Raw genomic sequence first — 14,726 nt, forward strand, 5'->3', positions numbered from 1 at the left:
ATACGTAAATTGCATGAAAAAATTGTTTTGTTTTTTTTAAATCCAATAAAAATTAATTTATTAAGTCAATAAAATTTTTTAAATAAAAATTAAATAATGTAACAATAAAAGATTTTTTTTTATTAATAATTATTATCATAAATCTTATTAACATTAATTATAATTACAATATTAATCAATAAAATTAAAAAAAAAAAAAAAAAATATTAAAGAAATAAAATATAAAAATGAAAAAAAAAATTTTACAAATAAAAATATATGTACAGTGTAAATACTTAAGAATAATATATAAATATAATACACAATGCAGCATTATCCACAGCTATTAATAATACCATAGAATTTAAAAAAAAAAACGCAATAATATATTTACAAATATATAATATATAATAGAATATAATAGAAGAAAAATAGGCAAAGATATTTTAACGAGATTCGTGAATTTAATATATATATATATATATTTTTTTTTATTTCCCGCAGAGTATTTTTTAGACGTGTGTGTTTGAGTTTTAAAAGAGTAGAAGCTACCTGGCGCGTTCCAAAACAATTGTGCTCTAGAAAGTATTTTTATTTGCTGGACAAAAAATAGTCTCAGCGGGGATTTTTACCGTCTTGAGCTCTGATTTTTTTACGGGTAAATAGTGCTTGAGATCGGATTGAGAATAGGATGGATGGAATAGGGAGTAGTAGAGGGCGACTCATAAATTATGTCCCTTAGTGGCAGAATTGGGGCTGTAAATGGGTAGGCGTTGTTGGGGTCAACGGCGTTAACGGTGTCAAGGGTGTCAGGGGGCTGTCGGGACTCTCACTGCTGGTGCTGCTACCCTGGTACCCGGGGAAGTAAGTGCTTATGTTGACGCCTTCAAAATAAATATCACTTGGGTGGTGATGTAATACTGGTGACGATTGATGCACTGAAAAAATTTATTATTATTATTATTATTAAAAAGATATAAGCTCATCCCGATGTTACACTCATCAAGAGCTTTCATTTGAGTACCCACATGCATTTTTGATATATTTTTCATATATACATATATATAATATATATATAAATATATAAAATATATGAAAAATTGATGTGGGTACTCAAATGAAAGCTTTTGATGAGTGTAACATTAAGATGAGCTTATATCTTTAAAAACTTTAATAATTAAGAAAGTATAGTTCAATTTAATAAAAATCATTATTTAATAAAGCAAAAATTTATTTATTTATAGTTCAAGTACTGCAAGGTTGCTAGTACTTCACTATTGTGTTTAAAAAATTTTAATTGATAATAAATTTTTATTTTATAATTATTTTTTAATATTATTATTATAATTAATAAAAAAGAAATTTACCTTGTGTTTTGACTTTCCCACTGTGTTTTTTCTGCCTAGCTCTAGAATTTTGAAACCAAACTTGCGTGACTCTTTTGCTGAGCCCAGTAACATGAGCAATTCTTTCAAGATCCTGGCCATCGGGATTACTATCAAGCTGAAAATTAGCTTGAAGAATAGAAAGCTGTTCTTCTGTAAAAGTCGTTCTTACTCGTTTAGTTTTGCTGCTCTTTCCGCCGTTTTCCGAATCACAATCTTCCGAAGACGAGGTATTGTTTCCCTCGACTATGTCCAAATAATGGGACTTACAGAGCAGCCGCGCGTCCAGCAGCGCAAATTGTTCTCCAGTGGAAAGCTGCCTGGAACAAGCGTCGCATGCGAAACAAGCCAAATGATAAACTCGTTCCTTCGCTCGACGGACCCAATCTCCAGCTCCAACACTTCGGTCACATTTGCCGCATTTTATTCCAAATGTCCTGGAACACAAAAAAAAATAATTTACAAATTATAATTATTATTTTTTAAAAAGTTTATTAATTCCTTTCGACACTAAATGCAACATTTGATTTATTTTCATGTTTATATTTATTCGAAAGTTAATTCCTGCTCCAGCAGAATCAATTTCTTAATTAGGATCGTTAATTAGCGGATTTTTAAATATTCATACGATTATTCTCAACTGACCAAGAAGACTGTCTTGCAATATTTTTCGAGTAAATATTTATGTTTTTATTGAACTTATTTTTTTTTTTTTTTAATTACTCAAGTAATTTATAATTAATAAATAATAATTGAGAGTAAAACTAAAATTTTGTCAATTTTTAATGCTAAATTTCGCATTGCTTAAATTTATTTAAAGCCCCAATAAATTAAGCAATGACATTTTAAATTAACGCGCCGATTTTTAAACAGAATAAATAGTAATATATTAATATATGTGCATAAAGATTTTTTTATGATAAATGTATTGAAAAATATGCTAAATTAATCCACGAGTTGGTTTCTTTTTCTATCAAAATGTTTAGTCATCTTCATCTATAATCTTCTTTGTCTATTTATTTCATAAAAAATATTTAAACAAAATAAAAAAAAAAATTATTATCTTTAAATATTAATTAAAAAATATAATTTCTTCCTAAAAAAAAAAAAAATATATATATATATATATATATATATATATATATATATATATATATATATATATATATATATAAATTTAAAAATTATTTTATCTGCAAAGATGAATTTTTACACACGGATATAAAATAAATGACAAAGAAGAAAAGAAGAAATAAAAAAATCTTAAGGTATATTCATAATACTAGCAAATGTATATGTATATATATTATTGGCACCGCCTAAGGGGTATCTATATAAATCTTCAAGGGCTGTACAGCAGCTACTATATACCGCCCCGCCCTAATTTATTCATTTGTTCTTCCATGGGTCGGTCCTATAAGTCACTCGGGGATTAAGTTAAGCAACCACATACACATACATACATACATTAATATCTTAACATATATGTCCTGCATATACAAACTCAAGGAATTATCGTTTGGATTTTTAAAACAACTCTTTATCGATTCAATCCAGCTTGTTAATATTTCTTCTTTTTATTTTTTATTAATTCAAGTAAATTTTTGACAAATATATTTTTTTATTAAAAATTTTCGAGCATAATTTAATATTTATCTTCAGCTCTCACGGTGAAGAGGTGAAGAGATACTTGTAGGTGAATATATATATATATATATATGAATGTGTAGATCAAAAGGGGATCACAGCTGGCCGCACGACCCTTACAAGGCAAATTCTTCTCTGCTCTTTATTTCTCCATGAAGTATCTTTTTTATCCTGACACTCCAAGTCCCGATTGAACATCAAGCACAACATAACATTGCCATAGCATAACATAACAGGCAACACTTATATCAATACATGTGTGTAAGTATATACTTATGTATTACAAGTGAAAGAGATAGCAGTCGAAAACTTGAGAAAGAGGAGGAGAAGCTAGAATGAATTATATCCATGACTCTTGTGATTCGGCACCCACATATGTAGAAAAAATAAGTATGTAAGAGACATAAAAGGATTGATATTATTCGGTGTGAGCTCTTTTTTTATTCTCATGATTCCCATGCAATTATTGTTCTATAGTATCTCTTAGCCAGTTTCTCTTGTATTGACAGACAAGTCAGATTCGTGTTTTAGCTTTCTTTCGAGCTGCTTCGGTATTCAACACAGGGAACGAACATCAGATATGAAAGGCATAGCATATCATATCACTTTATCTCTACGCCAAGGAGTTTATTTCAATCAATCTTGTGAACTGTTGCAATATTAGCCACTATTAAATTTTTCATTTCTTCATTCTTGCATCCAGATTGTTTAAACCCGACTTTAAAATAATTACTCGCTGTAATTTCTTCGCTTTGACTATTTATCAAGATAAAAAAAACTTTTTCCCGCACAAAAAAAAAAAAGTCTTGAGTCTCAAGCGTAAATTTTCTTCAATCGAGAAAATCTTGAAGATTAAAATTTCTTGAACGAAATTAAATTTTTCGTAAGCCAAAAAAATTTATTCTTGCTCCAAAATAACTTCAGTCTTTATTACAATTTTTTTAGTTCAAGAATTTATTTTTTTTTTAATAAAATAAAATTCTTCCGAACAAAAATTAATAAAAAACATTCGATAGATTATTTATAATTCTATTCATTCAATAAATTTTTATCAACGATTAATTTTAGTGTAATTTTATAAACAATTTATTAAAATTAGCAATCTGCAGTCACTGTGTCTTAATGATTTTTTTTTTCTATTTATAATTACACTGTAGATAATTTAGGGACTTTTTAAATAATTTAATGGACAAATCTGACCGAATAAATTTATAGAACCAAAAAGCTATTAATCAATTGAAACAAGGAGATATATTGACTTGTTTTCAGTCCTCTCTAGCTAAAATAAAAATTTTTTACTAAAAAAATTCAATTGTACTCGGATAATAAAACCAACTGATTAAATTTGATAAGTTCACACTTTCTAATCGTTTATCCACAATAATATGGATGTACTTAGAGAAAAATGCAGGTGACTTGTGGGTCAAAAAAGATCACTCGTGTGCATCATCATTAAAGATAATACAAATCACATGAGATGTATATTGAGCAGAAGAGTCTTTGATGTGTAATATAATACCAATAAGCTATCTCAGCATGTGAGGTCCCAGCGGCAGAGTGTCAGAACACGATTGGTGTTCGAAAGATCATTAATTACATCATAGAAATACTCCATCACATCTACATAATATTTATGTCAATGAAAAAAAATATCCTCGATTTCTCCAATATTAAATATATATGTGCCTCCAACTAAATTTAATTCCACATTCTTTTTACATATATATTTATTGATTGCCCAATTTCTTTTCTTCTTTCTCTGTATATGTTTTTTTGTAAAAAAAATTTTATAAATATTAAATCATCTATTTTGTTAAAAGAGTAAGCAAAATTTTGTGGCCAGTGTATTTATGTGATAAAATGGGTTTTTATGCTCTATCTCTAGATACATAATTAAGAAATTACCTTGTATCTTGTTAAATATTGACATTTTTAAAGATATAAGCTCATCTCGATGTTACACTCATCAAGAGCTTTCATTTGAGTACCCACATCAATTTTTCATATATATATATATATGAAAAATATATAAAAATGCATGTGGGTATTCAAATGAAAGCTCTTGATGAGTGCAACATCGGGATGAGCTTATATCTTTAAATACGTCAATAATTAAAAAAGTACAGTGCAATTTAACAAAAATCTTAAAAATTATTTTTTAATCGTTAAAATAAATTTTTTTTTTTTTTGAAAAAAAATTTTTTTTCACACGATTGTCGTTCACTTGACATTAAGAAATCACTTGTAACTCACAAGAAGTACAACTTCATTCAAAAGAGAAAAAATATAAATGTCTGTATATAAAAATAAGCTATAAAGACTTTTATTTTTTTTTTTTTTTTTTTTTTAAAGCGCTACCTATTTTTTCGAGATGAATATATGAAAAATAAAAGGTCTTCGGGTTATGAAAACTAAAAATGGAAATTTTATTATTTAGCAAGTCACGAGATAGAAAACTAGAGACCCGCCGCAAAAATAAAATAATCCGTATTTCATTGATGTATTATTTAAAACCGTATTTGTTCGTTATAGTTTCGTAAGTTTTGTATTATATGATGATATGTGTCAGAGCGTCAGTGAAATCTTACTGAGGAGCGATTTAAGAACGAGATGATGTATTTATGTGGAGTAGCTTAGTATTAGGCTGAGAAGATATAGATATAATGAATAAGTTAAATGTCAAACAGGTTTAAAATCTAAACCAAAAGATATCACGAGCATAACAACACTGTCATGCTACTTATTTACAGTGATTTAAGATAAACAAATGATTATTCACGGATTTCGATGCCTACTGAAGTAGCTGCTGTCTTAAGTCTGCTCAAATTAAATCTCTATTCGCTGTTAAGTCATTTATACACCCGTACCGGGTGTATAGTGGCTAAATGTCATGTTACTGGCTATTTTATTAGATATAGGTCATGGTTCTTTAATATCTAATAAATATACATGCTGATTTAATCTCTTCATTATTGTAATTATGGATAACTTATGCTCTTGTTTGTACCGTGTAACAAATTCAATCCCAATATCCTCAACAATTTTTTTTTTAGCAAAGAACTCCTTCGCTACAAGGCATTTTATGATCTAAATTCTTCTGTATAAATTTTTTTTATTCCAGCAAAAAATTGTACAATATTTCTGCAAATCACATCTTGAAGCTTATTTAATGAGCTTTAATTTTTAAATTAATTGTATCAGAAATGACAGAAAATTAAAAGTTATTTTTTTTTTTATTAATTATGAAATCTACTTTCATTTCGGCTGCCAAATGGCCTTTTTTTTTTATTATTATTTTAAAAAAATTTTTATTATTTAAAAAAAAATTTTTTTTTAATTTTCACATGTGGAATTTCTTTTTAAAATTTTTTTTTATAATAATTTAATTGTTCTAAAATTTTCTAATGTGTTTAAAATTAAGTTTTACAATAATAATAATAATAATAATAATAATAAATAAGACTAAAGTGAGCCGACATTGTTAATTTTTTTAGTTATTAAATTAGAACTGAATAATATTTTTAAAAAATTGCAATTATAGTTTTTTAAAATTGAATTTTAAAAAAAATTTTTTTGTAATAATTTTTTTAATAAAAAAAATTCTAAAAATTTTTAGATATCAGTTAACTTAATTTTCATCAACAATAATGATAAAAATAATAATAATAATATACTTACAATATATAATCATGCCGGCAGTAAAGTTTCATCCCTCTGAGAAAGCATGAATGTTGATCGTTAAGTGAATTCGCACAAACATAACATCTAAGACATTTAGAATGCCAACTTCTACCCCCGACACAAAGCACTGTTCGTTCATTAATACTTTCACCACATCCACCACAGTTCATGTTAATACTCTCGTTATCTAGAGATTCTCTACAACTATTTAGATCATTACTATTATTTAATAATTCCTTTTTTACACTCGATATACTACTAGAGCTGATCGAGTCTAAAGATCTCTCGTCACTCTGAATTTCCATCTAAAAAATAAAATAATTAATTAATAATTATTTACGAACAAATAAAAATTTTTAGCATTTAATAAATGACTAAAATAAATTAATAAATTAATTTTACCTTCATTATAACGTTGAACATTTTTACTGCAAGATTACTTCCATTTTAATAAATAAATAAATAAATTTTTTAATTAATGAATAATTTAATCACTACACTTTTTTGATAATTAAAAAATTTCACACACTCGATTAAATCAATTTGATTTAAAAAAAAAAAATTTTTTTAAGTTGAGACGGAAGCCAAAAAATATTGGATCGAGTCAAAGGATCTCTTCAGTATCGTGGTTGAGGAAAGACTGGCATCCTCGAATCTCCCCTACTACCAGGAGTTTGTTTCGGTGTGACTAGCACGTGTAGCAATGAAACACAACCAGTATGTGCATTTCCAATCTAGCAAGAGGGGATAATTCTAAGTAAAGGGAAATGGAATGGAAGGACTAGTCACAATATCAACCTCTGCGTTGTTTAATCTTAAGGATCAGCCTCAAAAGATCCTTAATAAAATCAATACCAGATTCCTGAAAAAAAAAAAAATTGCAATTAATTATTTATTCCGTGAAAATTTTAAATAAAATTAATTTTTTTTTTTTTTTATTTAAGAAGAAATAAATTTTAAAAAAATTTATCAAATATTGCAGAGTAATATTTTTTTTTTTTTTGTAATAATTATTGCAACAATCACCTTTATTTTTTTGACTCATCTTCGGTTTGTCGCTAAGGTGAAAAATAGGGGACTTAAACTCCGCCTATCATCACGCCCATTTAGATTCCACTCTCACAATTTTATATTTTATTTCTTCTTTTTGTTACTGCGATTTATACACACATATACGTGTGATTTCTTAACTTGAATTAAAGTTTTAAAATATTTTTTACTCCACCAAAAAAAAATAATTTTTATTTTGATACAAAAAATTTATTTCTTCTTGATAATTTTAGAGAATTAATTAATTTGTTGATGATTATTTAATAGCTGTTTTTTGGAGTACTTTTGTAATTAAATTTTATTAGTCGGCGATTAGATTGTTCGCTGCGTTCGGGCCTCGTTGTACAGGTGATCTGGCTGTAAAAGCAAAAAAAAAAAAATATGAATATGAAGATGAGTTTTAAAATGTAGATTGAATCGAATGTTAAAATTGACAATAGAACAGCTTAATGTTTAACTGAGTATGATTTATTACCGCGAATTCTTACTGTGATATGCTAAGATGATTAATAATTTTAGTTTTTGCTTTAATCATTTTATTTCAGTTATGTAACTATCCGGTAAGACCTTTTTTTTTGAGAGAAATAAATAAATTTAGCATGGAATTTTTTTTCTAACAAATAAATTATGGCATTTCTTTTTTGGCATGATTTATTGATTAAAAAAAATCATTAAATATCTGTTGAATTAATTTTCATGAAAAATTCTACTTGTAAGTATATAAAAAAATTATCGTCATTTTTTGCAAGTGAATTTTGAATTTTTTTGACATTATAGTTAACAGTATACATTTTTTTTTTCATTTTGTAGCAATAAAATTATTTTTAAAAAAATTCCACGTGTGAAAATTAAAAAAAAAATTTATTGGAAATTTTTAGAAACATTTATTTAATTGTAATTGATATATAAAAATGTTACATTATAGTTAGCTGTCACTTGACAATTTTCTAATTTTTTTAACAAATAAATTTGCGCCAAAAAATTATTTTTAAAAAATTTTTTAGTTTTTTTAAATTTCTAAATGTCAATTTTTTTTTTTTTTGCCATAATTTATTTGTTACAAAAATTATCAACTATCTGTTAAGTTAATTTTCATTATAAAAATTCAAAATTAACAGCTGTCAGCTAACTTCAGTAATAAAAATCGTTAGCTGACATCTAAAAATTTTTTTTTATTAAAAAAATTTTAATTAAAAAAAAAAAACTTGAAAAACTACAAGTGCAATTTTTTAAAATATTTTTTAGTTCTTATTCAATAAATTAAAAATAATTAAAAAATTAAAATATAATTTTAAAAACAAAGTTTCTACTTAACCTACAAAAGATAAACATTCACTGTCTAAAATTTTTCACAACACATACTTTACGTTACTGTACAACTCACTTCGTCTATCTCCGGCGCATGATCCGAAGGCGCGTCTCTTATTACGCCAGCTCGACGATTTCCAGTTATTTACTTGTATACACACGATATATATTATCTGTTCACTTTATTTACTATTATTTAAAAAAAGTTAATAATTAATTAGTTTTATGAGTGACTTAATTAATCGTACACATTTTTTAGTGAAAATAAAAAAAATTGGTGACTGAAAAAAACTCCAAGTATTTTTATTTTCAAATTTTCATTTATAACCTCAATAATGACAATTATACTTAATAATAAATACATCTTTATTATATAAAAAATAACTTAAGAATTTTATTAAAAATAGTTATTATTTTTTATTAAGTTGGAGTAAATTTGTAAAAAAATAATCGGATTAAAAAATGTAAACAAAGTACAAATTATACAAATAAATTAGAGGTAAAAATTTTTCAATCACAATTTAATATTGAATTAAAAATATTCCAACCAGGATTATTCTGTGATAATTAAAAAGTGAGTGAAATTTTATTGAAATTAATTAATTAATAATAATACTAAAGTTAGCTGATAATTTTTTTTTTTTTTTCATTTCCTAAATTAGAAGTAAAAAATATAGTCAGCTGTTAATTTAACAATTTTTTTTAATAATTCAATTACAATAAAAAAAAAATACTTCTAAAAATTTTCACTTGTAATTTTTATTAATTTTTACATGTGAAGCTTTTTAATTTATTTTTTTTTTATAATAATTTAATTGCTATAAATATCTAAAAAAATTTGTAATGTCTGTCAACTTCAGTGTCATTAAACTATGGCTAAAAAATTGATATGTAGGAATTTTAAAAAGTTAAATGAAATTTTTGGAAGTTTGTTTGTTAAAAAAATTTTTTAAATGATCAAATGATAGCTGACTAACATAAATATTTTTTAAAAATTGCACTTAAAAAAATTCTATGTAAAAATTAAGAAAAAAAATTTTTTTTTAATATTTTTATTATTGTAATTAATTTGTTAAGAAAAAAATATTGACAGTTAATATTAAAATTACAATTTATATTATTATTAGTCAGCCGATATCTAGAAAATTTTACTAATTTTTTTTATTAAAAAAATGATTAAAAAAAAACAAAAAAATTTCCTTGTACCCGTGCAATTAAAAAAAAATTTTTTTTATTCAAATTAAATGATTAAAAAAAAAAATTCTGCTAACTTTAGTATTATTTATGATTACCAGAAAAGAAAAAAAAAAAAAATGGCCGAATATTCAAGAGGAGTGCTGCAAGTAATCGTGGCGCAGATCTGTCAATCAATAGGGTGGCGATCAATCCATTCAACTCCTCTGGAATTTATGGTAGACTTGCTGCACGAGTACTTGTGGCAACTGGCGCATATTTCTCACGAGTACGCGGGAGTGCTGGGCCGGACGGAGGTGAACCTGGACGACGTAGGCCTGGCCTTCCAGCACATGAACATCGACTTGAGCCAACTGGCAGAGTACGTCGAGAACGTGGGTTCGATTCCTTGCGCGATCCAAGTCCCGAAGTACCCGGTAGCCCGAGAGGACCACTTGAACTTCATGAAGCCGGGAAGCCGGGAGGTGCTGAAGCGCCCGATGCACATCCCGGAGTACCTGCCGCCAATGTACCCCAAGCTGGAGGAGCTGGAGCCGGTCAAGAAGGAAGTGATCTTCGAGAACGACGAGAACGTGAACACCAATCAGACGACTCCGTCGGTCGGGCCGGCTGTTGAGAATCAGATGAGCTCAGTGATCAACAACCCCGTGTCCGACGTGATGAAGCGACCTGGAGACCCTCTGCTCGACAGCTTCGCTCCGGACAAGCGCATTAAACTCAGCGACGAAACCAAAACTTTGAGAGAGATCCAGAGTGTCATGATGACTACTTCTGGCTTCTTGTCGCCTGCTCGCGAGGGTAAACTACCCGAATCCCGGACTCCGGCTCAGATAAGGTCCGACTCGCCCCCCGCCGTCTCCTATCCGATGAACCCCTGTGAGCTGCCGGTGGACAAGCCCAAGGAGAAAGAAAAAGAGCCTGAGAAAGTCAAGGAGAAGGAAAAAGAGAAGAAGGTTGTCAAGAAAAAATTGGAGTATCAAAAAGCTGACAAGGAAAGCAAGAAGAAAATCCGCGAGCAGGAATTATTCAAAGCTGATAAAATGGTCACTGTTAAACCGAAGAAAGCCGAGGGGAAAAATGCGACTCCGAAGCCTCCCAAGGGCCCGGTAGGCAGGCCCAGAAAATTCCCTCTGAAAGTTCCCGTAGACAAACCTGCGGTTAGTTTTAGCGATAATATTAAAAAATTGCCCGTAGAGCCTGACAAGCAAAAGCTGACGATTTTTAAGAAAATTTCAAAGGCTCAGGAGCATAACAAGGTCCCTGATGTTCCTGAGAGCAAAGCAAAGGAGCTGGTGTCTCGCGAGAGCTCGCCTGAGATTATTGTCGATGAGATAGACGACGAGCCGGTCGCTGTTAAAATTGACCATGCAGAAAAAGACAAGGTGAAGAGTGGTGGTAATATTGACGTTGATTTTGTTGATATTCGCAGTCCAGATACTTTTATAAGCGACATGTCACCGCCGAGAACTCCCACAGTTCCCAAAACTCCGGAGATAAAGGTTCCGGAAATAATATCTGACCAGGAAATAGTGAGGAAGATGGACCGGCCGAAGACACCTGAGTTCAAGCCTCCGGATAGTTTGTTGCCGAAGGACACGATGATTCCTCCGGGAATACCTTTTCCGATATTTCCGCCGTTTCCTCCGGGCCCGGGGCTGATTCCGTACCCGATAAACCACCCGCTGATCCCTAGGATGCCGCTGCCGCAGCCGCAGCCGAGGCTGCTTCCGGAGCAGATCAAGGTCGAGCGGGAGAGAGAAGTTGAGATTATTGAGGACGTTAAGCCGCCGCAGGTGGACTTTATTCTCAGAGGAATTGGTAAGGTCCCGGAGAGTGTCCCCGTCCTTCCTGGAGTTAAAATTGAGAAGCCTGATAAGAAGAAGAAGCACAAAGTTGATAAGAAGGACAAAGTTAAGAAGAAGAAGGAGAAGAAGGAAAAGCACAGGGAAAAAACTGACAAGGAGAAGAAGGAAAAGCGCAAGGAGAAAAAGGAGAAGGAAAAGGAGGAGAAGGAGAAGGAGAAGGAGAAGAAAGAAGAAAAAGAGAAAGAGAAGGAGAGGGATAAAGATAAAGAAGAAGTCATTCCTAAACTCACTCTCAAGGTCGACTCGATTGCTGTGAGACCTCCGACTCCGGAAAATCCGATTAAGAAGATCACTTTCAAGCCGCTTCCGAAGAAACTCGAGGAGTCCAAGGCTACTTCTAGTCTCGCTGTCTCTTCTCTGGTCAAGGAAAAACCTTTGAAGGAAAAGGTCAAGAAGGTCAAGTCACCCAGTGATGCCAAGAAAGCTCTCAAGGCCGAAAAGGCTGCAGAGAAACACAAAGATCCAGTTCCTGTGATTGCTGCTACTATCGTCGGTCCCGATGGCCAACAGATTTGGATCTGTCCTACTTGTGGAAAGCAGGATGATGGAACTCCCATGATTGGCTGTGACGAGTGCGATGCCTGGTATCACTGGATTTGTATCGGCATGCATGTCCCTCCTGCGTCTAATGAGAACTGGTACTGCAGCTTTTGTATTGCTAAGAAAAATGAAGCTATTCCGGATAAGAAGAAACAGAAGAAAAAGGTTAAGATTAATGTTTAATTTTTTTTACTGGAGAGGGGGAATGCTAGGGATTATGTGTAAAAATATTGTATAGGTAGGTTAGTTACTTTGATTTAAGATTGTTGGAGTTTTTTTGAGAATTAAGCTGAATTGGAAAATTTTAATTCTATTTATAATTTTTTTTTTGAAAATTATTGTAAATTTTTTAGTAAGTAAAACATGATTGTAATTTTGTGTTTAATTTTTTATGACAATTAAAATTGAACGAGTTGGATAAAATATTGTTTTTGAATAAGAAAAATTTTGGTAATTATTTATAAACTATTTTTTTTTTTTTTTTCAACAAAAAAAAATTTTTTTTTGGTCATCAATTTATTTTTTAATAAAACGTGCAGAAATGCAAAAAAAAATTTCCTCCAAACTAAAAATTTTTTTTAGACTTAGATAAAAATAAAAAACTAATATTTTGATTAAAAAATCATCTTTGAAAAAAAATATCAAAAAAATTAAATAGAAATTTCGTTCAAAAAAATTAAATTCGTTTAATAAAAATTCTAATTAAATATTTTGAGTTAAATTTAATGACTAATTAATATTTTATTTTTAATTATAATATAAATAGTTTATCAGAGTATTTTTTTTTTTACTTCTTGATAATTTTTTTTTTCTATTAAATTACATAAAAAAAAAATTTTATAATTATTAAACTGTTCAAAAATAATTATTAAAAAATTTTTATCAAAACACTTGCAATTATTTTATACAAAACATTATGCAATTATAAATAAAAAATTAACATATGAAATAAAAATATTTTTTAAGTGTCAAGAATTTTTATGACAATATAGCAGAGGTTTAAAATAGACCCAAGTTTAAGAAGAAATAAAAAATTTAATCTGCAACCACTTGTATATATTTAATTTTATTTTATATCTTTTATAAGTGTGTATTTTTTTTGGAATTCTACTTGAATGGTTCTGGGCTCTCGAATCCATTTGAGCACCTGTTTATATTGCAGCCCGCGCCGACATATAAATCATCTGAGGAATGGACCTGGGTCTTTTATCACTGCGTCCAAATAAACTTAAAATCATGAAAATATCCAAGAATTTTGTCTTCTATTCTCTTGATAAAATTCAAAAAAATATTAAACACATATCGTCGCGGCAAACTAAACGATTAATAAGCAAAATTTTTTCTTTAATTATAATCTTTGAGATAACAATGATTTATTATTAAAATTTTTTAATTACTGTGTGAATTATAAACGTGAGAAAATTTTACGCTGAAGATAATTGCGAGAACAATATTCTTCTGTGTGTAAATAATTAAAAAAATTTTAACATTATAATTTATAATAAATAAGATAATAATAATGAAGATGATAATAATTGTAATCTTGACCGTTGGATCATTGCATTTAATGTCATGGTGTGATGGTGCGAATAAGCTATCGTTAATTGTCAAAGAATAAACTTTCACAATTTGCATGTCATATCCGCGTCTTAAACTTGCTATATTATTTTTTTTTTGTATTATAATAAATTCTGCTAATCATATTTTAATATTAATTTACATATTTTTTTAAAATATCATTTATCTTCTCATTTAATTTTAATTAATTGTGCAATTTTAGATTTTCCAAATTTTTTTTTTATAAATAATAATTAAAAAAAAAAAAATTCTAAAAAATTTTCTTTAAAAAATTTTTCACAACAAATTTCTTTTTATAATAGTAATAATAACATTTTTGAAACTTTAAATCAAAAAAAAAAAATTTATTCCTTGATTTCTTCTTTTTTTAATGTCTAGACGCGGAACTAAATCAAGTAGAAAGACTTGACTAAAAATATATGATACACTTTATCTGAACAAGGTCGTGTATTGTCTACAATTATATATAATTTACCAGCGGTATTATTATGCAAATAAA

General features: G+C 28.6%; 2 protein-coding genes across 2 annotated transcripts; one reads left to right on the top strand and one right to left on the bottom strand.

Annotated features, from left to right (window-relative positions):
* Positions 1-342: 342 nt before the first annotated feature.
* Positions 343-7,435, bottom strand: LOC141534377 (LIM/homeobox protein Awh). The gene is made up of 4 exons (XM_074253702.1): positions 7,095-7,435; positions 6,690-6,997; positions 1,347-1,801; positions 343-917 (listed from the first exon to the last, which is right to left on the bottom strand). Exons 1-4 carry the CDS (start codon positions 7,113-7,115, stop codon positions 718-720), a joined length of 984 nt encoding a protein of 327 aa, XP_074109803.1. The 5' UTR covers positions 7,116-7,435; the 3' UTR covers positions 343-717.
* Positions 7,436-9,389: 1,954 nt separating this feature from the next.
* On the top strand, positions 9,390-13,247 carry Taf3 (TBP-associated factor 3). Its single transcript, XM_074253660.1, has 2 exons — positions 9,390-9,624; positions 10,346-13,247. Exon 2 carries the CDS (start codon positions 10,364-10,366, stop codon positions 12,830-12,832), a length of 2,469 nt encoding a protein of 822 aa, XP_074109761.1. The 5' UTR covers positions 9,390-9,624; positions 10,346-10,363; the 3' UTR covers positions 12,833-13,247.
* Positions 13,248-14,726: the final 1,479 nt, after the last annotated feature.

The sequence above is a fragment of the Cotesia typhae genome, unplaced genomic scaffold (assembly GCF_013202065.1).
Source record: "Cotesia typhae breed Kobodo isofemale line unplaced genomic scaffold, CoteBio_Ctyphae contig_123, whole genome shotgun sequence".
In the NCBI taxonomy this organism is placed as follows: domain Eukaryota; kingdom Metazoa; phylum Arthropoda; class Insecta; order Hymenoptera; family Braconidae; genus Cotesia; species Cotesia typhae.

Bases quoted from the DNA above. Each gene is read 5' to 3' on its own strand.
- LOC141534377 (XM_074253702.1), bottom strand. From the start codon at position 7,115: ATGTTCAACGTTATAATGAAG. The intron at 6,998-7,094 runs GTAAAATTAATT...TTTATTTTTTAG, and splicing joins TGTTCAACGTTATAATGAAG to ATGGAAATTCAGAGTGACGA. The intron at 1,802-6,689 runs GTAAGTATATTA...TTTGTGTTCCAG, and splicing joins TGCCGGCATGATTATATATT to GACATTTGGAATAAAATGCG.
- Taf3 (XM_074253660.1), top strand. From the start codon at position 10,364: ATGGCCGAATATTCAAGAGGAGTGCTGCAAGTAATCGTGGCGCAGATC.